The 25,478-nt window shown below is 41.3% G+C and overlaps 1 protein-coding gene and 1 long non-coding RNA gene across 3 annotated transcripts in view; one reads left to right on the top strand and one right to left on the bottom strand.

The window, feature by feature from the left end:
* LOC142760642 (uncharacterized) overlaps positions 1-9,539 on the top strand; it is a 40,111-nt gene extending 30,572 nt beyond the window's left edge. For both annotated transcript variants that reach the window (XR_012883332.1, XR_012883333.1), the window contains 2 exons: positions 6,737-6,865; positions 9,256-9,539. This is a non-coding gene — a long non-coding RNA (uncharacterized LOC142760642). The remainder of the gene's footprint in view (positions 1-6,736; positions 6,866-9,255) is intronic.
* The window catches only part of LOC142760641 (aminopeptidase NAALADL1-like), a 56,576-nt gene extending 31,870 nt beyond the window's left edge, over positions 1-24,706 (bottom strand). The window contains exons 1-6 of the mRNA XM_075863834.1: positions 24,513-24,706; positions 15,432-15,604; positions 10,561-10,682; positions 9,228-9,347; positions 7,044-7,233; positions 6,783-6,876 (exon numbers count right to left, since the gene is read on the bottom strand). Coding sequence (XP_075719949.1) covers positions 6,783-6,876; positions 7,044-7,233; positions 9,228-9,347; positions 10,561-10,682; positions 15,432-15,604; positions 24,513-24,706 — 893 coding nt within the window. The remainder of the gene's footprint in view (positions 1-6,782; positions 6,877-7,043; positions 7,234-9,227; positions 9,348-10,560; positions 10,683-15,431; positions 15,605-24,512) is intronic.
* Between the last annotated feature and the right edge of the window lie 772 nt (positions 24,707-25,478).

The raw sequence follows: 25,478 nt of genomic DNA on the forward strand, positions 1-25,478 counted from the left end.
TACAGATAATGTCATAGATGTTACCTGCAGTCCTATGTAACACCACATATAACACAGTGATTACTCTCTGAATACAGATAATGTAGTAGATGTTACTTGCAGTCCTATATAACACCACAGAAAACACAGTGATAACTCTCTGAGTACAGATAATGTCGTAGATGATAACTATACCCACAGACACATATAAACACACACAGAGGCATATATAAGGGCAGCAGAGTATATAACGGGCAGCAGGGTTTATAAGGAGCAGCAGGGTATATAGGGGCAGCAGGGTATATAAGGGGCAGCAGGGTATATAATGGGCAGCAGGGTATACAATGGGCAGCAGGATATATAGGGGGTAGCAGGACATATAGGGGCAGCAGGGTATATAGGAGGCAGCAGAGTATATAGGGGCAGCAGTGTATATAAGGGTCAGCAGAGTATATAATGGGCAGCAGGATATATAGAGGGCAGCAGGATATATAGGGGATGCAGGATATATAGGGCTGCAGGACATATAGGGGGCTGCAGGATATATAGGAGGCTGCAGGATATATAGGGGCAGCTGGGTATATAAGGGACAGCAGGGTATATAGGAAGCAAAAGGTTATATAAGGAGCATCAGGATATATAGGGGCAGCAGGGTATATAGGAGGCAGCAGAGTATATAGGGGCAGCAGTGTATATAAGGGTCAGCAGAGTATATAATGGGCAGCAGGATATATAGAGGGCAGCAGGATATATAGGGGATGCAGGATATATAGGGCTGCAGGACATATAGGGGGCTGCAGGATATATAGGAGGCTGCAGGATATATAAGGGACAGCAGGGTATATAGGAAGCAAAAGGTTATATAAGGAGCATCAGGATATATAGGGGCATCAGGGTATATAGGGGCAGCAGGGTATATAGGAGGCAGCACAGATATCTTTGTTTTATCTGTTCTACTTTAATATTGAACACACACTTTTACAAAGAGACATAAACACATGAAGACACACACACACACACACATTAACAAACACAGAGACACATACTGTATACCCACTACACACACACACACACACACACACACTGTAACATATACACATACAAAAATAGAGACACATACTGTATACACAGAGACACACACTGTATACACACACACTGTAATGTCGGGGTAGGGAGACGGACAGGTGAGCCCTAATCTACCCGCCACTCAGTCCCTGCCTACTTGCACGGCCCATCCTAGGCGACGGCGTACAACTCGGCGACGGTCCCTACGCTAAATATGTGCACGACAGACAAACAACAACACCGTGAGCAACAAGAGTAGTGGATGAGCTGAGTCAAACCAGGAGAGTACGCGGTAGCAAAAGCAGAGCAGGAGAATAGTCAGTCAAGCCAGGGTCGATATGAAGCAGAGGTCAATGGTAATAGCAGGAACAGCAGAGACAGGAAACAAGAGAATCGCAGGCAAAGGACAAGCAGCAAATGAAGGTATACGTAGACCAAGGGCAGGAGCTAGAACCGTCTGGCCAGGCTGTGATAGGTTCTCCCACTCCTCAGCCTACCAGCCTGAGTGGTAGCAGATCGAGTGACTCTAGCAGACCTAGGAATAGATGCAGGCTGATTAACCACAGGCGTTGACACAGAAGCTGAGTCTGGCAAATCTTTTACAGTATCCCCCCTTTTATGAGGGGCCACTGGACCCTTCCTAGGTGGACCTGGCTTGTTGGGGAACCGAAGATGGAACTTCCTGAGCAATAACCCGGCGTGAACATCCCGGGCGGGTACCCAAGTCCTCTCCTCAGGCCCGTATCCTCTCCAATGGACCAGGTACTGGAGGGAGCCTTGGACCATCCTGCTGTCCACAATCTTGGCCACCTCAAATTTTACCCCTTCAGGAGTGAGAACAGGGACTGGAGGTTTCCTCGAGGTAGCCAAGGACGGGGATCAGCGTTTCAGGAGGGAGGCATGGAACACGTTGTGTATTTGAAAAGACGTGGGGAACTCCAGCCGGAAGGAGACAGGGTTAAGGACCTCAATGACCTTGTACGGCCCTATATACCGGGGAGCAAATTTCTTGGACGGAACTTTAAGGCGCAAATTTTTTGAAGACAACCACACCAAATCCCCGACCACAAACAAAGGGTTAGTAGAACGTCTTTTATCTGCCTGAGTCTTTTGTATGCTCTGGGACGCCTCAAGGTTCTTCAGAACCTGGGCCCAGACTGTGCACAGTTCCCGATGAACGACATCTAACTCGGGATTGTTGGAACCACCAGGTGAAACGGAGGAGAACCGTGGATTAAACCCAAAATTACAGAAAAAGGGGTAGAATTTCCTGGAGAAGTAGGCACAGGGACGGAGATGGGTGAGAGACCTAGTACCCTGAGACAAGGCAGCACCCACTCCCACCTCGGAGGCGTCAACCTCCACGATGAATGGCTCCATTTGGTTAGGCTGAATCAGCACTGGGGCCGAGATAAAGCACCTCTTAAGGATCTCAAAAGCCTGGACCGCCTCCGGAGGCCAGTGGAGGAGATCAGCACCTTTGCGAGTAAGGTCCGTAAGAGGCTTAGCGATGACCGAGAAGTTAGCAATAAATCTCCTGTAATAATTAGCAAACCCCAGGAAGCACTGTAAAGCCTTCAGGGAGGCAGGTTGGACCCATTCAGCCACAGCCTGAACCTTGGCAGGGTCCATGCGGAATTAGTTAGGAGGATTTGACCCAAAAATGGTATTTCCTGCACCCCAAACACACATTTTTCGGTTTTAGCAAAGAGTTTGTTTTCCCCGAAGGGCCTGGAGCACCTTCCTGACATGCTCAATGTGGGAGGACCAGTCCTTGGAAAACACCAGTATATCATCAAGGTGCACTACAAGAAATACCCCCAGGTAATCTCTTAAAATCTCATTTATGAAATTCTGGAAAACTGCGGGAGCATTACACAACCCAAAGGGCATGACGAGGTATTCGAAATGACCTTCGGGCGTGTTAAACGCAGTCTTCCACTCATCCCCCTCTCTGATTCGGATAAGGTTATAAGCCCCCCGAAGATCAAACTTAGAGAACCCTTGGGCCCCCTGAACCTGATTGAAGAGATCAGGAATCAAAGGAAGGGGATATTGGTTCCTTACAGTGACCTTATTCAAGTTTCGGTAATCAATGCACGGCCTAAGACCACCTCCTTCTTCCCTACGAAGAAGAAGCCGGCACCTACCAGAGAAGTAGAGGGGCGAATATAACCCTTGGCCAGGCTTTCCTGGATATATTCTCTCATGGCTTCACGTTCGGGACAAGAGAGATTAAATATCCTACCTTTAGGGAGCTTAGCTCCTGGTACCAAATCGATTGCGCAATCGTACTCTCTATGAGGAGGTAACTATTTGGCGGCTTTTTTAGAAAAAACATCCGTGAAGTCCTGAATAAACTCAGGTAGAGTGTTCACCTCCTCAACGAGAGAAACCAAATTAATAGAAAAACAGGACGTCATGCATTCATTACCCCATTTAGTAAGATCCCCAGTATTCCAGTTAAACGTGGGATTATGCATCTGCAAACAAGGAAGGCCTAAAATCAAATCGGACGATAATCCCTGCATCACCAACACTGAACACTGCTCCAAATGAATGGAGCCAACAATGAGTTCAAAAACAGGGGTATGCTGCATAAAATAACCATTAGCAAGTGGAGTGGACTCGATACCCACTACCAGGACAGGTTTAGGCAAATCAATCAATGGCATAGCAAGAGACATAGCAAATTCCACAGACATAATATTAGCAGAAGACCCTGAATCCACGAAGGCACTGCCGGTGGCAGACCTACCATCAAAAGAGACCTGAAAGAGAAGCAAGATCTTATTAGGTTTCATATTTACAGGAAATACCTGTGTGCCCAAGCGACCTCCCCAATGGTCACTTAGGCGCGGAAGTTTTCCGGCTACTTATTCTTACGCCTAGGACAGTCGTTCACTTGATGCTTGTCATCCCCACAGTAGAAGCAGAGACCATTCTTCTTGCGGAACTCTCTACGTTGTTGGGGAGACACGGAGGCCCCGAGTTGCATTGGTTCATCCGAGTTTTCCGTGGAAGAACGAAGCAACGGAACCTCGGGAGCCATCATAGGGGAGTCAGAGGAGAAGGCACAAAAACGTTCAAGTCGTCGTTCCCTGAGACGCCGGTCAAGACGTACCGCTAGCGCCATAACCTGATCTAGAGAATCAGAAGAGGGATAACTAACAGGTCTTTCAGGGCGTTCGACAGACCCAATCTAAACTGGCACCTCAAGGCAGGGTCATTCCACCAAGAAGCTACACACCACTTCCTAAAGTCAGAACAGTACTCCTCAATGGGTCTCTTACCCTGACGTAAGGTCACCAGCTGACTCTCGGCAAAGGCAGTCTTGTCAGTCTCGTCATAGATGAGCCCGAGAGCAGAAAAAAAAAGGTCAACAGAAGAAAGTTCAGGGGCGTCAGGAGCCAAGGAGAAGGCCCATTCCTGGGGGCCGTCCTGGAGCCGGGACATAATTATACCCACTCGCTGGCTCTCAGAACCTGAGGAGTGGGGCCTTAAACGGAAAAAGAGCCCACAACTCTCCCGAAAGGATAAAAAAGTCTTCCGGTCCCCTGAGAACCGGTCAGGCAACTTGAGGTGGGGTTCAAGAGGTGAGGTGGAGGGCACTACCTGGGTAGCATCACGCTGGTTGCACCTCTGAGCCAGGTCTTGGACCTGTAGGGAGAGACCCTGCATTTGCAGAGCCAGGGCCTCAAGGGGGTCCATAGTTGTGTCAGGGACCAGGGTAGAAAAGGTATATGGGCCTGTGATTATGTAATGTCGGGGTAGGGAGACGGACAGGTGAGCACTAAACTACCCGCCACTCAGTCCCTGCCTACTTGCACGCCCCGTCCTAGGCGACGGCGTACAACTGGGCGACGGTCCCTACGCTAAATATGTGCATGACAGACAAACAAGACAAGGGAACACAGAAGCAAGGGAGGTGGGAAGTTGCCCATGGCAACACCGTGAGCAACAAGAGTAGTGTACGAGCTGAGTCAAACCAGGAGAGTACGCGGTAGCAAAAGCAGAGCAGGAGAATAGTCAGTCAAGCCAGGGTCAATATGAAGCAGAGGTCAATGGTAATAGCAGGAACAGCAGAGCCAGGAAACAAGAGAATCACAGGCAAAGGACAAGCAGCAAATGAAGGTATACATAGACCAAGGGCGGGAGCTAGAACTGTCTGGCCAGGCTGTGATAGGTTCTCCCACTCCTCAGCCTACCAGCCTGAGTGGTAGCAGATCGAGTCACTCTAGCAGACCTAGGAAGAGATGCAGGCTGATACAAACACAGAGACACATACTGTATACACACACACACACACACACACACACACACAGTGACACACAGACACTCGCCATGTCTCCTTGCTGACAGGATCACAGGCTTCGTGCAGGACGGGCTGTGGGCGGAGCTTCCTCCTCTGCTCCTCGGCTCTTATTTACTCCGTGTGTGTAAATAAGAACCGAGCACAGAGTAGAGGCAGCGCCCTGTGCGCTCACACAGCTCGCACACCCCTAAGGCCAGCCCTGGTGGGGACTGATGGTCATTTTACTGTGAGTGGGGACTAATGGTCATTTTACTGTGAGTGGGAGAAGAAGGTAATATTACTGTGAGTGGGGGGGGGCTGATGTTAATATTACTGTGAGTGGGGGGCTGATGGTCATTTTACTGTGAATGGGGGCTGATAGTAATTTTACTGTGAGTGGCGGGCTGATGGTCATTTTACTGTGAGTGGGAGGCTGATGTTCATTTTACTGTGAATTTACTGTGATGGTCATTTTACTGTGAGTGGGGGGCTGATGGTAATTTTACTGTGAGTTGGGGCTGATGGTCATTACTGTGAGTGGGGGGCTGATGGTCATTTTTCTCTGAGTGGGGGTCTTTAAGTGGTTTCCGCCTCTGATCTCCCTTTGAAATGTAATAGGAGGCAGAAAAAACCTGTGGCGCTCTTTCGGGGAGCTTTTTTACCTGCAGTTTTTGCATTAGCTTCAACGGCTTTAAAAAAAAAACGCGGTAAAAAAACATTCCAAAAAGATGTGAAAAAAGCGTCAAATAACGCATCCAATTTAAAATCTGCCTCAAAATTACTTCAGGAATTTTGATGCAGATTATTTCTGCCTTACAAAAAAAGTTGTGTGAACATACCCTAAGAGTGCTTGTTTTTAGCCGTTTTTTGTCTTTTTGTAAACAATTTTTGGTAGGGATGCCCAGAGGAAATTGGTAGGGGTAACTCGAGCCTGAAAAGGTTGGGGAACTCTGCTCTAGGTACGTGTTATAGACCTTTACACAATCACTTGTCTGGTTCCCATTTTGCTGACGTTATTCAGAGAATCAACCACTGGGATAGCTAGAGGCACCGCAGTCCTGGGGCCACTTGAGTATCTTAACCCTAACCAAAGTCATGGGGAAAGGAGGGCGCTATAGGTGAATTGTGCCGCCCGGTTGGTTCTTTCTCTGGTTATCGTAACATACAGACAACATATATTTTGTGAAATGCCATATTTTAAACCGTGATTTACCTATAAGTGAATTGGTAAGTACAGATCAGATGGCCCAGGTCGGAGAATTAATGGCGAAGAAAATGTTCAATTATTTGCTCATCTCTAGTAAGGAATATCTATACCTAGAGCTTTATGTAAATAAATATGTTATCTATGGTTTATTATTGTATATATCACTTCCGCTTGTCTATTTTTCCACACAGTATCATACATATCTACACAATGAAGTATCGAATGTCACTATTTTACCATATCAAGGCTTGTGCGTCTTTAAAACCAATTGGCTGTGCTGGTATATGGGAAATGCCTTTTATCTCGGACTCTGGAATTCTGTAAGTAAACTCTGAGAAATAGATATATTAGAGTGAAGAATAAGAAGGGAAGCATCCTCGAAATTAAAGTAACTGATATAAGTATACCAAGTTGGGGACTTTAAGAAGAAGACTAAGAAGCCATTGGTATCACAGCTCCCTTATAAATGACGCAGCCCCATTGCCTTCACACCATTACCTTTAGCTGGATAGTAGGGAGTGAGTTGGTCTCCGAAATTCTCCTTGAATGAACCCCGTTCTACAGCAGATGGGGGCATATACCAGGAGTTGGGGTAGGCTTTATCAGGATTAGACTCTCCATCATTGATATCTTTGGGGTCGGTGTATATTATTACACCGATCACTCCAAATTTGGCAGCATTTATTGCCTGAAAATCCATAAAAATATTATTTAGGCTTTGTTGCATGTACTTCATATTGCCATAACCTACACACAAGGGCAAGAGTGCCGAGCGTTCTTTGTCATGATAACATTATTTCTCCTCTAATGCAGCTGTGCCTATAGGGAAAAGGAGCCATATGTAGGTTTACACCACTCATTGGGACAGGGGATACGGCTTGCCTGAAATGGTCCTCTAGAGTCTAAGTTATAAGCAAGTCATAGTACTTGTCACCTGCTAAATATCAGGGATACCATGTCAATGCATCATGACCACAAAATGTTCACATCTCCCAATTCCACCACTATCTGCTCCATTCCTATTACATAGAAGGGGTTCAGTTACCCAAATGAATGTTTCTTTATGTCTACAGGATAAGGTTATCTGTCGCATACAGGCGGAGAATGAATCTCCATTTAGTTCCCTGAGAGTTACGGGAACAGTTGAGCAAGTGTACAAGGGGTAGGTAGGGGGACCCCCTCCAAATAGGTGCCGATAGAGGTAGGACCCGCATCTATCAGACATTTATGGCATATCCTATGGATATGCCATAAATGTTTGAGATGAGAATACCCCTTTAAAGAGATTCTCATCAGAGACAATATTCGGAATGCGACTCCTGGGGTGATCAGCTTCCCACTTCAGGCTCCCCTGGCAAACAGCTGATTTTGCCATGGCAAGCCAGACATTTCTGCGGTCGCTGCAGGGGAAATGTAGTTTTACATGGTGGCCATTAATATAAATGACTGTCTATCTAATACAAGGACGACTGGAGTCCAGCAGAACAGGGGGCGCTCGTTCAAAGCAAATCTCCGTTCTGGCTCATAGAGGGGGGTCCTGAGCATGGGACCCTCTATAATCTCGATATGAGCTAATAGGGCATATGGACATTCATGAAACAACCCCTTTAACCCTTTAATTACCAGGCCTGAAAAAGCCTTAATGACCAGCTACATTTTTCAGTTTTCATCTGCCTTTCAGCAGCCATAACTTTTTTAGTTTTTCATTGAAGGGGCCGTATGAGGCCTTGTTTTATGCGAGAGAAATTGTAAACATTTTTACGGCGTGAATATAGGAAAAAGCGATTCTCGACATAGTTTTTCTTGTTTATTTTTTATCCCGTTTAGATACCTAATATGTGTAGGTTTTTTGTTTTTATTTAATGTAGGGGCAATAAAATATATTTTATGCAAAATAATGACTTTTTGGGGATTTTTTTTATTTATTAACTTTTTTTGTTACTTTTTTTTAAATCCCATTAAGGGATAACTTTACTTAGAACTTTATTTCTTACTTGTAATGTATTAGCATACTCCTGTATGCTGATATATTACACTATGTCACTCACTATGCACAGGCTGCTGTTAGGGCATCACAAATTGTACCCTAACAGCAGGCAAACTGAACAGACAGCCCTGGGGCCCTTTGTAGGTCCCTAGGGCTGACTGCAGAGGGATTCCCTGCTCTTTGATCTCGTCACCGGGTTTCCAGTGACGTGATCAAAGAGGGGAGTTCCCTTTGATCATGCCGCGGTCACGGACCGCGGCGATCAAAGAGTTAAACAGCTGGGGTCCGAATGTTTTTCGATCCCAGTTGTGTTCAGCAGGCTGCTCTAAGATCAGGAGCTGTAAGTTACAGCTCCTTCTTAGAGGACGACCACTCATCAGCCTCTTCTACAGCGACTCCAAAGATGTCGCTGTAGACGAAGCACCTGCACTGCCTGCTGTCAAAAGATGGTGGGCGGTCATTAAGGGGTTTTAATGAAGTGTGCAGCCTGTAAGTGAATGAAGTTACTGAACAGCATGGAGAAATTATTTATTAACTCTAAATTAGAGACTAGATTGGGTTGTATTTACACCCTGAGGCTTTTAAGTGGCTCACTGGAGGTGCGCTTTAATTTTCTCTTTCTCTATGGTGAATATGATATTGTTACACTCTGTGTTATAAAATATATAAAAACACTCAGACACGGTATATCTCACCTTATTTACTCTTCCTATTCCTCCATAGCGTACAATTGCAATGGTTCCGTTCAGATTTATAATATTAGCCAAGAACTGAAAATCACTTATCTTGCCTTCATTGGCATATACAAGTTTCCCCTGAAGAATAAAGTCAAAGAAAATCTATGGTAAAGACAAGGCAAGACCCTTGGAATAAAAAATCCAGACATAGAAAATCCAAGGAAACAAGAGGCATCTACAGTGTACAAAACAGACATGTGACATAAAGCTAAGATTACATAAAAAAAATTATAGGATATGTCCACCGTTGCTACCGTTTTGTTGCTCCAATACATCAAAAAAAAATAAAAAAATTAAGCAACTTTGCAAGTAGCTTTGATGAAAAATGTCCCACCCTTTTGTGGATAAAGCTACTATGAAGAGATATGCATCGCTATGGTTACAGACTACAAAGAAACTGTGTGTAGTCTGTGCAGTCATGTGTTATTCTCTTCCATTTGCCCCCTCTTCTTATGTACTGTATGTAAGTTACAAGAAGCCCAATAGGTGGACTAAAATCCTGAATAAATTTTTTTTTTAAATACCTATAAATATGTGTAGACATATCAATATCCAAAAGAAAAATAATTCATAGCACATAGTATGTACCATACAAAATTCAAATACTTTATTAAGGAATACCATAAAAACAATTGACGGGCCTCATTGAGCTTACTCTCGGGTGTGTATAACATAACACCTGTATAAATGTTATAAATGGTAGTTAGAATGATCCTATTGGATCCCTGAGCAAATCTCCCATTGCTCAATTTAATGAGCCAGTCACCTCGCCAGTCATTAGCCCTTGAAAAGCTGACGGCGAAACGCGCGTCGGGGCTTCTAGTGTTGTGGCTGTGTGCTGGGGTAACAGTATGCAGCATACGGATTGGTACTTGGTTTAGGGCTCTGATTTTGGGTCACTATCCACTTTCGTGGAAGTGCACTTATGTATAGTAATTGACTATGTGTACAGTCATTTGTATTTTCTTGTAGGCTATTTTGCTGTATTACGCCTTATTGTGCTCTTATTGTAAATTGTGTTATATTGCTGTGGTCCTCTACACACCACCACAATATTGAATTTTTAAATTGTATGTATATTTTTGGTCTTGATGGCCAACTTGTTTTTATGGTATTCCTTAATAAAGTATTTGAATTTTGTATGGTACATACTATGTGCTATGAATTATTTTTCTTTTAGATATAGATATGTCTACACATATAGTTTTTTCTATGCAATGTTATGTGCGGACGTTTATTGGGACGTTTCTTGGTCTGGATCAGTATAGATATTGTTAAATACCATGCATACCTTAACGGTACCATTGGGTGCATATGCAAGAAATGGTTGTAAAATATTTGGATCTTTCTGGTCTTCAGTGAGTTGGGACTCTCTTTCTTGTGACTCGAACTTGATAATACCTTCTGGACTCACTGTGAAAAAAAATAAAATATAATAATAATTGTATTTTTAAGTGACCCCTTATAAATTCCCATGAGCACCGATAGAAAAAATTAAACACCGGGATCACCGCCTGGAAGAACGATTAAAAATAAGTTTATTGGTTAAATTCATAAAATTGTGGCTCTACTAGCCGTTGATACCAGACCAGGCTAAAGCAAAAGATTTGCGACCAGGCAGGTGGTGTCGAGTAATTGATGTCTCCTTTCACCCAAAAACCACCTATCTGTTTATGGTATAATAACGCTGTATCTTTGCCATTAGTAATTGTCTATCTAAATCCTACGCGTTTCATCATCACAAATAATGTGATGCTTCCTCAGGGATCGATAGATTATGATTTGTTTCAAATATTGTTAAATTCAAAAGTAGTGAAGTGATAACAATGTTAAAGCACTGGATAGCACTGTTTTTGTGCTGATTCATAGCCTCCAGACGCATGCACGGCTCTGATGCATTGGCCGTACACGCGCCGGAGGAACTGAGGGCTTAAAAAGGCTGAGAGCCCGCCCCCCAAAAGGTAGTCCCCTGAGTGAGCCGCCAATCCGTGTATTACACGGCAACCAGTGACGTGCCGGAGGCGGCGTCTCGGCGACCTGGCAACCGATGGGGGTTCCTGGACGACCAAAGCGTCCATGGTAACTAGGGGACGCTAGACGCGGCTCCTGAGTTGTCAATAGACAAAAATACATCGTGTGGATATAACGTTAACATACGGCTTTGTAAAAGGAACAAGGCCGTGTTGATACATAGGGAGGGGCTCACTTGTAGGGGGAACCGTCTCACCCAAGACTCACTCCCCGAAAATGACACCAACGATATCTAAATTATACCCTACGTCCGCCCCGCTCATTACCTATAGGAGGGGACGAAATCTCAGGGACCGATTGGTCCATAGCCACCTACAACCGGTTACACATGCGTCACTTTATGTGATAATAACTTGGGAATGCTTTTACCTATCCAAGAGATTCTGAGTTTTCTAGTGACATATTGTACTTTAGGCTAGTGAAAAAATGTGGTGGATAAATTCAATATTTATTTGTGAAAAACACCTATGACGTTACAAGGCTTAGAACTTTAGCAGCAATTTCTCACATTTTCAAGAAAATTTCAAAAGGCTATTTTTTCACGGACCAGTTCAGTTCCGAAGTGGCTTTGAGGGCCTTATGTATTAAAAAGTCCCCATAAATCACCCCATTTTGAAAACTGCACCCCTCAAAGTATTCAAAAGAGCATTTAGAAAGTGTTTTAACCCTTTAGGCGTTTCACAGGAATTAAAGCAAAGTAGAGGTGAAATTTACAAATGTCATTCTTTTTTTGGCCCAAATTTTTTTTTAATAAATGTTTTTCTGTAACACAGAAGGTTTTACCTGAGAAATGCAACTCAATATTTATTGCCCAGATCCTACAGTTTTTAGAAATAACCCACATGTGGCCCTAGTGTCCTTCTGGACTGAAAAACAGGCCTCAGAAGCAATGGAGCACCTAGTGGATTTTGGGGCCTCCTTTTCTTAAAAAAATATTTTAGGCACCATGTCAGGTTTGAAGAGGTCTTGTGGTGCCAAAACACTAAAAACCAAACAAAAGTGACCCCATTTTAGAGACTACACCCCTCAAGGAATTTATCTTGGGGTATAGTTAGCATTATGACCCCATAGTTTTTTTTGCTAAATTCATTTGAATTAGTCTGTGAAAATGAAAATCTACTTTTTTTCTGAAAAAATTTATATTTTTACAAGGAATAAAGGAGAAAAAACACCCCAACATTTGTAAAGCTATTTCTCCCGATTAAGGAAATACCCCATATGTGGTAATAAACTGCTGTTTGGACCTGCAGCAGGGCTTAGAAGGGAAGGAGCGTCATTTGGATTTTGGAGCTCAAATTTAGCTGGAAGAGTTTTGGGTGTCATGACGCATTTGCAAAGCCCCTGAGAGACCAAAACAGTGGAAACTTCCAAAAGTGACCCCCCACTTGGCAAACTAAACCACTTAAGGAATCTATCTAGGGGTATAGTGAGCATTTACACCCCACAGGTCTTTTGCAGAATCTATTAGAATTAGGCCGTGAAAATGAATATCAATTTTATTTCCACTAAAATGTTGAATTGTCATTGTGCCTTTGGCTAGTCCTCATAGGCTTCCATACATTGCAGCCTAGTGGCCATTGTCTGACCTCTAGCTGCCATGACAACCATCGGCAGCCCCCGCTGGATTGCATGTGGGGCCTGAAGATCTGCTCTAAAGCTGTTAAATGCGGCGATCGCAATCGACAGCCGCATCTAAGGGGTTAATTGTCAAAATCTGCGGCGATGGGCCACTGATCGGCAACAGAGAGAGCAGGACAGACGGCCTGCACAGTTAACCGCCACTGCAGTGTAGCGCCGTGTGGTGGTTAACTGTTATAAGTCCAGACGTAACTGCACGTCAAGGTGCGGGAAGGGGATAAAGGTGGAAAAAGTCCTGAAATGATTCATCTTGGACTGATTTTTTTGACATGACAAAAATCTGGCATTTTAACAGGGGTGTGTACACTTTTTAAATCCACTGTGTATATATATAAAAAAAATAAACAAACTTTATTTAACTGTATTTCACTTTTTGTATTACTCCATATTTTCCCTCCCAGCCTTCGCCATATATATACACTACCGCTCAAAAGTTTAGGGTCACTTAGAAATATCATTATTTTTGAAAGAAAAGCACAGTTTTTTTCAATGAAGATAACATTAAATTAATCAGAAATACACTTTATACATTGATAATGTGCTAAATGACTATTATAGCTGCAAACGTCTGGTTTTTAATGCAATATCTACATAGGTGTATAGAGGCCCATTTCCAGCAACCATCACTCCAGTGTTCTAATGGCACATTGTGTTTGCTAACTGTGTTAGAAGGCTAATGGGTGATTAGAAAACACTTGAAAACCCTTGTGCAATTATGTTAGCACCGCTGTAAACAGTTTTGCTGTTTAGAGGAGCTATAAAACTGACCTTCCTTTGAGCTAGTTGAGAATCTGGAGCATTACATTTGTGGGTTAAGATTAAACTCTCCAAATGGCTAGAAAAAGAGAGCTTTCATGTGAAACTCGACAGTCTTTTCTTGTTCTTAGAAATGAAGGCTATTCCATGCGAGAAATTGCCAAGAAACTGAAGATTTCCTACAACGGTGTGTACTACTCCCTTCAAAGGACAGCACAAACAGGCTCTAACCAGAGTAGAAAGAGAAGTGGGAGGCCCCCGCCGCACAACTGAGCAACAAGACAAGTACATTAGAGTCTCTAGTTTGAGAAATAGACGCCTCACAGGTCCTCAACTGGCAGCTTCATTAAATAATACCCGCAAAACGCCAGTGTCAACGTCTACAGTGAAGAGGCGACTCCGGGATGCTGGCCTTCAGGGCAGAGTGGCAAAGAAAAAGTCATTTCTGAGACTCGCTAATAAAAGGAAAAGATTAATATGGGCAAAAGCACACAGACATTGGACAGAGGAAGATTGGAAAAAAGTGTTATGGACAGATGAATCGAAGTTTGAGGTGTTTGGATCACACAGAAGAACATTTGTGAGACGCAGAACAACTGAAAAGATGCTGGAAGAGTGCCTGACGCCATCTGTCAAGCATGGTGGAGGTAATGTGATGGTCTGGGGTTGTTTTGGTGCTGGTAAAGTGGGAGATTTGTACAAGGTAAAAGGGATTTTGAATAAGGAAGGCTATCACTCCATTTTGCAACGCCATGCCATACCCTGTGGACAGCGCTTGATTGGAGCAAATTTCATCCTACAACAGGACAATGACCCAAAGCACACCTCCAAATGATGCAAGAACTATTTAGGGAAGAAGCAGGCAGCTGGTATTCTATCTGTAATGGAGTGGCCAGCGCAGTCACCAGATCTCAACCCCATAGAGCTGTTGTGGGAGCAGCTTGACCGTATGGTACGCAAGAAGTGCCCATCAAGCCAATCCAACTTGTGGGAGGGGCTTCTGGAACCATGGGGTGAAATTTCTCCCGATTACCTCAGCAAATTAACACCTAGAATGCCAAAGGTCTGCAATGCTGTAATTGCTGCAAATGGAGAATTCTTTGACGAAAACAAAGTTTGAAGGAGAAAATTATTATTTCAAATAAAAATCATTATTTCTAACCTTGTCAATGTCTTGACTATATTTTCTAGTCATTTTGCAACTCATTTGATAAATATAAGTTTGAGTTTTCATGGAAAACACAAAATTGTCTGGGTGACCCCAAACTTTTTAACGGTAGTGTGTGTGTATATATATATATATATATATATATATATATATATATATACAGCAGATGTTGGGAAGGGGTTCTCTGCTTTGGACAATCCTTACTTGTCAGAAGGTTTCCTGGATATAAGAAAATCACAAATGGTCCCCCTTGAGGTGACCCCAGTGATCAGCTATAATTTGTGTGAAAACCTTGCAGTAACTTTTCAATTTCTCTGCAGCGCCACCATAGGTGAAATTAGGTGTTACACAGCACAATCCTGCGGAGCAAGAAACACTCTGTAACCATTCTCCACTCTGGCCAAGAAATTAGGGTGCTGAACAGGACCCCTTAAATTAACTCAGAATTCCCTACTAGAGTTTATGGAAATGGGGTATCTAAACTGGACAACTCTTTAATATCTGTGAACACCTATAGGCTAACAGTTCCCGTTCGTATATGTGCAACACATGTAGACAGCTTCACTTACAAACTTTGACACTGTTTGGATTCTCCTTGTCTGGAAAGGACAGAAACACCTTATATCGTTCTTCCTTGGCTTCATCTAGACCAGTCTTTGAGTCATTCCAGCGAGACAGGAGCAGATGCACCAACTCTTCATCTGCCTCACTCGTCGCTACATGGGGCTTCTTAGATAGGATTCTGTACAACAAGAGATAATTGTCAAAACTAAACAACAGATTTATTTACAATGCAAACCTAAATTGTGGAACAAGAACATTTCAGAAAGAAGCACATTTGGGAACATTATGTGATGTCTCTAAGTTTGGCCATAGACACAAGATAACTGCTTACAACCGCACCATAAACATTCAGTACACATTTAGGGCAGCCAAACAGGCATGTCATTTCTAAAGAGAGAGCAGGATCAGCGGCTAAGGCCTTATTCACACGAACGTGTATTACGACCGTGAAACGCATGTGAAAATCACGCGCGTCGCACGGACCTATGTTAGTCAATGCCACATGGCAAAACGGACACGTTCGTGTGAATAAGGCCTAACAGACACATTTTCAAATGCTTTTCTTGGGGAAATAATAGGACGGTCCGAATCCTGTTTCCCCAGGTGGAATAGAGGTTATTCTTTGTGTAATAAAAAGTTAATTAATATTGCTCATAAAATATAACTACTATAATGCTGCCTCCTATGTACAAGAATATAACTACTATAATACTGCTCTTATATACAAGAATATAACTACTATAATACTGCCCCTATATACAAGAATATAACTACTATAATACTGCTCCTATATACAAGAATATAACTACTATAACACTGCCACCTATGTACAAGAATATAACTACTATAATACTGCTCCTATATACAGGAATATAACTACTATAATACTGCCCTTATATACAGGAATATAACTACTATAATACTGCTCCTATATACAAGAATATAACAACTATAATACTGCCCCTATATACAAGAATATAACTACTATAATACTGCCCCCTATATACAGGAATATAACTACTATAATACTGCCCCCTATATACAAGAATATAACTACTATAATACTGCTCCCTATATACAAGAATATAACTACTATAATACTACTCCTATATACAAGAATATAACAACTATAATACTGCTCCTATATACAAGAATATAACTACTATAATACTGCCCCCTATATACAGGAATATAACTACTATAATACTGCCCCCTATATACAAGAATATTACTACTATAATACTGCTACTTCATGCAAGAATATAACTACTATAATACTGCTCCCTATGTACAAGAATATAACTACTATAATACTGCCTCCTATATACAAGAATATAACTACTATAATACTGCCCCTATATACAAGAATATAACTACTATAATAATGCCCCTATATACAAGAATATAACTACTATAATACTGCCTCCTATGTACAAGAATATAACTACTATAATACTGCCCCTATATACAAGAATATATCTACTATAATACTGCCCCCTATATACAAGAATATAACTACTATAATACTGCCCCCTATATACAAGAATATAACTACTATAATACTGCTCCCTATATACAAGAATATAACTACTATAATACTACTCCTATATACAAGAATATAACAACTATAATACTGCCCCTATATACAAGAATATAACTACTATAATACTGCCCCCTATATACAGGAATATAACTACTATAATACTGCCCCCTATATACAAGAATATTACTACTATAATACTGCTACTTCATGCAAGAATATAACTACTATAATACTGCTCCCTATGTACAAGAATATAACTACTATAATACTGCCTCCTATATACAAGAATATAACTATTATAATACTGCCCCTATATACAAGAATATAACTACTATAATAATGCCCCTATATACAAGAATATAACTACTATAATACTGCCTCCTATGTACAAGAATATAACTACTATAATACTGCCCCTATATACAAGAATATATCTACTATAATACTGCCCCCTATATACAAGAATATAACTACTATAATACTGCCCCCTATATACAAGAATATAACTACTATAAGGCTATGTTCACACGGGGTCTTTTGCCGAGTTTTTTGACGCGGAAACCGCGTCGCAAAACTCGGCAGAAACGGCCCGAGAACGCCTCCCATTGATTTCAATGGGAGGCGTCGGCGTCTTTTTCCCGCGAGCAGTAAAACTGCCTCGCGGGAAAAAGAAGCGACATGCCCTATCTTCGGGCGCTTCCGCCTCCGACCTCCCATTGACTTCAATGGGAGGCAGGAGAAAGCGTGTTTTATGCCCGCGGCGCTCAATGGCCGCGGGCGAAAAACGGCGCGATAATTGCTATTCACACGGAGTATTTTGGGGGAGGAATATCTGCCTCAAAATTCCGTTTGGAGCTTTGAGGCAGATATTCCTCCCCTAAAAATACTCTGTGTGAACATAGCCTAATACTGCTTCCTATGTACAAGATTATAACTACTATAATACTGCTCCTATATACAAGAATATAACTACTATAAGGGCATGACCACACATGGCGGAATTCCTCCGCAACTGTCCGCATCCATGCCGCACAGAATCTGCGTTGCAGATTCTGCTGCGGATCTGCACAAAATGTGCAGTACATTGATGCGGACTAGCTGCTGCGGACTGCGGGAAAAGTGCTTCCCTTCTCCCTATCAGTGCAGGATAGAGAGAAGGGACAGCACTTTCCCTAGTGAAAGTAAACGACTTTCATACTTACCGGCCGTTGTCTTGGTGACGCGTCCCTCTTTCGGCATCCAGCCCGACCTCCCTGGATGACGCGCCAGTCCATGTGACCGCTGCAGCCTGTGCTTGGCCTGTGATTGGCTGCAGCCGTCACTTACACTGAATCGTCATTCTGGGAGGCCGGACTGGAGACAGACCCAGGGAGTTCTCGGTAAGTATGAACTTATATATTTTTTTACAGATACATGTATATTGAGATCGGTAGTCACTGTCCCGGGTGCAGAAACAGTTACTGCCGATCGCTTAACTCTTTCAGCACCCTGGACAGTGACTATTTACTGACGTCTCCTAGCAACGCTCCCGTCATTACGGGAGCCCCATTGACTTCCTCAGTCTGGCTGTAGACCTAGAAATACATAGGTCCAGCCAGAATGAAGAAATGTCAAGTTAAAAAAGCAAGACGCATCCGCAGCACACATGACATGTGCATGACAGCTGCGGACTTCATTGCGGAACTTTGAATCTCCATTGAAGTCAATGGAGAAATTCCGCCATGAGTCCGCCACTGCTCCGCAACAGACAGAGCATGCTGCGGACACCAAATTCCGCTCCGCAGCCTATGCTCCGCAGCGGAATTGTACGCATCGTGTAAACGAACACTGCTAAATTAAAGTGAAAGTCAATGGAGAAACGGCTCCGCTGCGGATTAACGCTGCGGAGTGTCCGCAGCGGAATTTAAGTGAAATTCCGCCATGTGTGAACCCGCCCTTATACTCCCCCTATATACAAGAATATAACTAATATAATACTGCTTCCTATATACAAGAATATAACTACTATAATACTGCTCCATATATACAAGAATATAACTACTATAATACTGTACCCTATGTACAAGAATATAACTGCTATAATACTGCTCCTATATACAAGAATATAACTACTATAATACTGCCCCCTATGTACAAGAATATAACTACTATAATACTCCTCATATATACAAGAATATAACTACAATAATACTGCCCTTATCTACAAGAATATAACTACTATAATACTGCCCCTATATACAAGAATATATCTACTATAATACTGCCCCCTATATACAAGAATATAACTACTATAATACTGCTCCCTATATACAAGAATATAACTACTATAATACTTCTCTCTATATACAAGAATATAACTACTATAATACTGCCCCTATCTACAAGAATATAACTACTATAATACTGCCCCTATATACAAGAATATATCTACTATAATACTGCCCCTATATACAAGAATATAAACACTATAATACTGCTCCCTATATACAGGAATATAACTACTATAATACTACCTCCTATATACAAGAATATACCTACTATAATACTGCCTCCTATATACAAGAATATACCTACTATAATACTGCTCCCTATATACAAGAATATAACTACTATAATACTGTCCCCTATGTACAAGAATATAACTACTATAATACTGACCCTATATTCAAGAATATAACTACTATAATACTGCCCCCTATATACAAGAATATAACTGCTATAATACTGCTCCTATATACAAGAATATAACTACTATAATACTGCCCCCTATATACAAGAATATACCTACTATAATACTGCTCCCTATATACAAGAATATAACTACTATAATACTGTCCCCTATGTACAAGAATATAACTACTATAATACTGCCCCTATATACAAGAATATAACTACTATAATACTGCCCCCTATATACAAGAATATAACTGCTATAATACTGCTCCTATATACAAGAATATAACTACTATAATACTGCCCCCTATATACAAGAATATAACTACTATAATACTGCCCCTATATACAAGAATATAACTACTATAATACTGCCCCTATATACAAGAATATAACTACTGTAATACTGCTCCTATGTACAAGAATATAACTACTATAACACTGCCCGTATATTCAAGAATATCACTTCTATAATACTGCCTTCTATATACAAGAATATAACTACTATAATACTGCTCCCTATATACAAGAATATAGCTACTATAATACTGCTCCTATATACAAGAATATAACTACTATAATACTGCCCCCTATATACAAGAATATAACTACTATAATACTGCCCCCTATATACAAGAATATAACTACTATAATACTGCCCATATATACAAGAATATAACTACTATAATACTGCTCCTATATAAGAATATAACTACTATAATACTGCCCCCTATATACAAGAATATAACTACTATAATACTGCTCCTATATACAAGAATATAACTACTATAATACTGCCCCCTATATACAAGAATATAACTACTATAATACTGCCCCCTATATACAAGAATATAACTACTATAATACTGCCCCCTATATACAAGAATATAACTACTATAATACTGCCCCTATCTACAAGAATATAACTACTATAATACTGCCCCTATATACAAGAATATATCTACTATAATACTGCCCCTATATACAAGAATATAAACACTATAATACTGCTCCCTATATACAGGAATATAACTACTATAATACTACCTCCTATATACAAGAATATACCTACTATAATACTGCCTCCTATATACAAGAATATACCTACTATAATACTGCTCCCTATATACAAGAATATAACTACTATAATACTGTCCCCTATGTACAAGAATATAACTACTATAATACTGCCCCTATATTCAAGAATATAACTACTATAATACTGCCCCCTATATACAAGAATATAACTGCTATAATACTGCTCCTATATACAAGAATATAACTACTATAATACTGCCCCCTATATACAAGAATATACCTACTATAATACTGCTCCCTATATACAAGAATATAACTACTATAATACTGTCCCCTATGTACAAGAATATAACTACTATAATACTGCCCCTATATACAAGAATATAACTACTATAATACTGCCCCCTATATACAAGAATATAACTGCTATAATACTGCTCCCATATACAAGAATATAACTACTATAATACTGCCCCCTATATACAAGAATATAACTACTATAATACTGCCCCTATATACAAGAATATAACTACTATAATACTGCCCCTATATACAAGAATATAACTACTGTAATACTGCTCCTATGTACAAGAATATAACTACTATAACACTGCCCGTATATTCAAGAATATAACTTCTATAATACTGCCTTCTATATACAAGAATATAACTACTATAATACTGCTCCCTATATACAAGAATATAGCTACTATAATACTGCTCCTATATACAAGAATATAACTACTATAATACTGCCCCCTATATACAAGAATATAACTACTATAATACTGCCCCCTATATACAAGAATATAACTACTATAATACTGCCCATATATACAAGAATATAACTACTATAATACTGCTCCTATATAAGAATATAACTACTATAATACTGCCCCCTATATACAAGAATATAACTACTATAATACTGCTCCTATATACAAGAATATAACTACTATAATACTGCCCCCTATATACAAGAATATAACTACTATAATACTGCCCCCTATATACAAGAATATAACTACTATAATACTGCCCCCTATATACAAGAATATAACTACTATAATACTGCTCCTATATACAAGAATATAACTACTATAATACTGCCCCCTATATACAAGAATATAACTACTATAATACTGCCCCATATGTATAAGAATATAACTACTGTATATATCACTCAATTATTCATACTGCGGGATTGATGTTGCTCTCTGCACCATGTGTAATAACCCTAAAATCCTGAGGAAAAATATGTGGCCATAAAAACACACAGCTGTAAATCATGGTAATTCAACAAAACTGTAAGGAACTCTAAACTTTTTAACCTCCTTCAGTTTCTGTGTATGATCGGGTCACGTTGTGTATGTGGTTACCATGGAATCCAACACAAAGGTTATTTCATTGTTATTATATCCAAGGGAGCAACCGGAGCAGATCTTTCTTATATATAAGACTACGGACAATTAACACCTGAGGATTATACATCATATTTTAATAGGGCGGCCCGACTTCTTCAGTGCTGCTTGGGTCACATTCAGCATAAGCTAATGTAGGTTGCTTCCTTGCTGAAGTCCTGGTAAAAAGCTAAAAATTTGTTTATTATTAAGAAACCTTTTAGTTATTCCCATCATAGATATCTATGGCAAATCCACAGATTATGTCATAAATGTCTAGTAGGTGTGGCACCTATCTCAAGAATGGGGGTCCCTTGACCCTCCTCCCGCCGGCTGCCACATCTGGGTGGAGAATGATTGGAGAGGTGGCCGTGTATATGTACTGCTTTCTCTATTCTTTCTATGGGACTTATGGAAACAGCCAAGCACGCTTGCACAACCCATGCACAGTCAGCTCTACATTTATTCTCTGCCTAGATGAAGGGGTTGGAGGCCATCTCAACAGACAGGACAGCGGTCAGGAAAGCCTGATTGTGGAGATTGGTGTTCCATAAATGTCATAAATGTTTTTGATGGTAAAAAAAAAACTTTAATACGTTCAGGTTATTGATCAGTAACAAAGGATGTGGTATCCAGGTGACATGAGGAGATCCAGTGGTGTTACACTCAGTAGAAAAGGTGGTAGCCACCGGCACTTTCATCCCAAGCTAGTAGAAAAATTAAGCTGGAAACATTGATTTATATTTTGGATATTGGGGTTACAGAGGATGCTGTGGTCGGTGGCCAACTGAGGACACTTTGACTTCTAGCAGGTACTGATTCTTCTTGTGGAGATCCAGCTGATAGAAAATCTTAAGGGCATTGCTTTCTGGGAAAAGTATGCAAAATATCTCTCCTCCAGAAGGAAGCAAACTGTAATGCCACCTATAGATGACTACCCTGTAAGTCAATAGCCAACCCTTTAAAAAGCCTTGAAATACGACCTGGTTAATAGCCAAACTAGAGACACCACTTTGAAGGAGAACTGCCCTTGAGACTCTCTACCAGCTGGATCTACGCAAGCATAATCAGTACTTGCAAAAGCTGCGTCATCTCACTCGGTTAACCAGAACCCTACACTGTACTGATGAGGAGCAACAACTCTCAAACAGTGCGGAATATAGATGGGTGTCTCTGGTTTGGCTATTACCTGAGTCGTGTTTTAAGGCTCTATAAAGGGTCGGACGTTGACTCACAGGGTAGTCACCTATAGGTGGCACTAGACATACAGTTTTCTTCTGTCTGGAGGAGAGCTATTTTGCATACAGGAGCATCTGCTATTAATTAAGCCAAGATCCTTGTCCATTGAGGCTCTAACCATTGTATTAACCTTAACTTCACCCAGTCTGGCATCCAGAATTATGTTTTGAAAACAAGAATATACATTGTGGCTCCCATCTTTACCCCATCTTATTCAACCACCTTACCAGAACTATCAATCACAGTTAAAGGCTCCACATTTTCCTGATTCTTACATGTCTGTTGCCTCGGGATAATCTTCAATTCCGTCCTGTCTTTCAAACCGCACATCGAAACCCTTACAATTTCATTATCTCCCTCTTAGACCACTGCAATATCCTTCTCTGTGGCCTCCCATCTATCATCCTTGCACCCCTTTGATCCACCCCCACTTGGTTACACAGTTAGTCTCCTCTCGTTCTACCTCTGCCTCTCCCCTCTGCCAATTCTTTCACTGGCTACCCATTGCCCAGCACAATCATTTCAAAATATTAACAATGCTGTCCACAACCTGTCCCCTCCATACATCTCCACCAGAATCTACGGTACCTACCCACACATAGTCTCTAAGGTCCTCACAAGACCTTCTTCTCTGCTCTCCTCTTATCTACTTCTCACACCATTGTCTCCTAGATTTCTCATGTGCATCCCCCATGGTCTGGAACTCTCTAACCCAACACTCTAAACTCTATCCCACCATCCAAACCGTCAAAAGCAACCTGAATACCCATTTCTTCAGAAAAGCTTACAGCCTGCGATAACCCTGCTGCCACTACTCTACTGGGTAAACAGTTTCTACCCTCACCATCTGTCTCCTCCCGGGCAGGATCCTCTCTCCTTCTCTACCATCTGTCACTCATTAAGCTCATGTTTATGGTACTTGTTCTTTTTATTGTCTTATGTTATTTATTAAACCCTTTTTTCATAAGTACAGAGTGCTGGAATTAATGGCGCTTTCAAATAAATATAGTAATAATAAAAATGATAACAGGGTTTTCCATCATAGAGACCCCCCATAACCTCAAAGTTAGTTTGTGATGGACATTCTAGAACCTGGAGAATCAACCAAAAAGTTTACTGCTGAGTACAATAGAACTTCAGAATTTCAGCCTATGCCAAGTTATCAGATTATAAACAAGAGCATTGGGTCTTACCTGAGATTCTCTCTTATCTTCTCGTTATCCACCTCTTTCATAAATTGTTGTATAAATTCTTCATCAAGATCTTGAACGAGGTCCTTCACCCACCTTGGCTCATCACCTCCTGGAATACCAACATGGCCGATCAGGATGCCGAGGGCTAATATCACCGCAGCACCCAAAACAATCCCGACCACCTTCCATTTCATGGTCCCTCAGCCTTAGAGATGAATCAGACGTTGTGCTTCACTCTTTATGGTTACTCTTTACCCATACAATAAAGTCCTGAGATTTCTTCATTAAGTGCTGGATCATACCTTTTTTTTGTTACTCTTTACCCCTATGAACTCTTCGGTGAGATAAGAGGACCTTTTTCATAAGAACATTAGCAACATGGTTAAAGATTATCAAGATGAATTCTTGGGTCACATCTCTAGCTGTTGCCCTTTGAACATTGGTAGTGGCATTATTGAAGGAAAATGAAGCTATTTATTGAAGTCATAATCATTTTATTATATTCAAGTCTATAAAATATTCATCAAAATAAACCTTTTACAAGAGATTCTTCATATTTTATATGCCCTTAAAGGGTTTGTCCAGGATTAGAAAAACAGATTTTTGTACCGTGGATCCACTAAGCCGCAATTGGTTTGGAGCTGATAAATCTGGGCTGCATAGTCTAAGAAATTTCCCAATTTTTCACCCTTAAGGAGATATAGACCTCCCAGGTCATGGTCCCCGGAATAGTCACCAATTGGCGGCAGATGGGCAGTAACGTAGAACTTGTAGCTGTCACGTTGGGTACGTGGACCCACTGGGCCGTACCGCCTTGACGGTATGGCAGCTGGCCAACAGGACACAGGTTACAGTCTATAGTTCGTATAGGGTACCTGTGGTAGCTCAGACAGTAGAAAGACAGGCTCGGCTGGGACTAGGCAGCAGGCGGGGTCCAGGCGTGGTGTAGCAGGATGGGCGTGGTAC

The sequence above is a fragment of the Rhinoderma darwinii genome, chromosome 4 (genome assembly GCF_050947455.1).
Source record: "Rhinoderma darwinii isolate aRhiDar2 chromosome 4, aRhiDar2.hap1, whole genome shotgun sequence".
Lineage (NCBI taxonomy): Eukaryota > Metazoa > Chordata > Amphibia > Anura > Rhinodermatidae > Rhinoderma > Rhinoderma darwinii.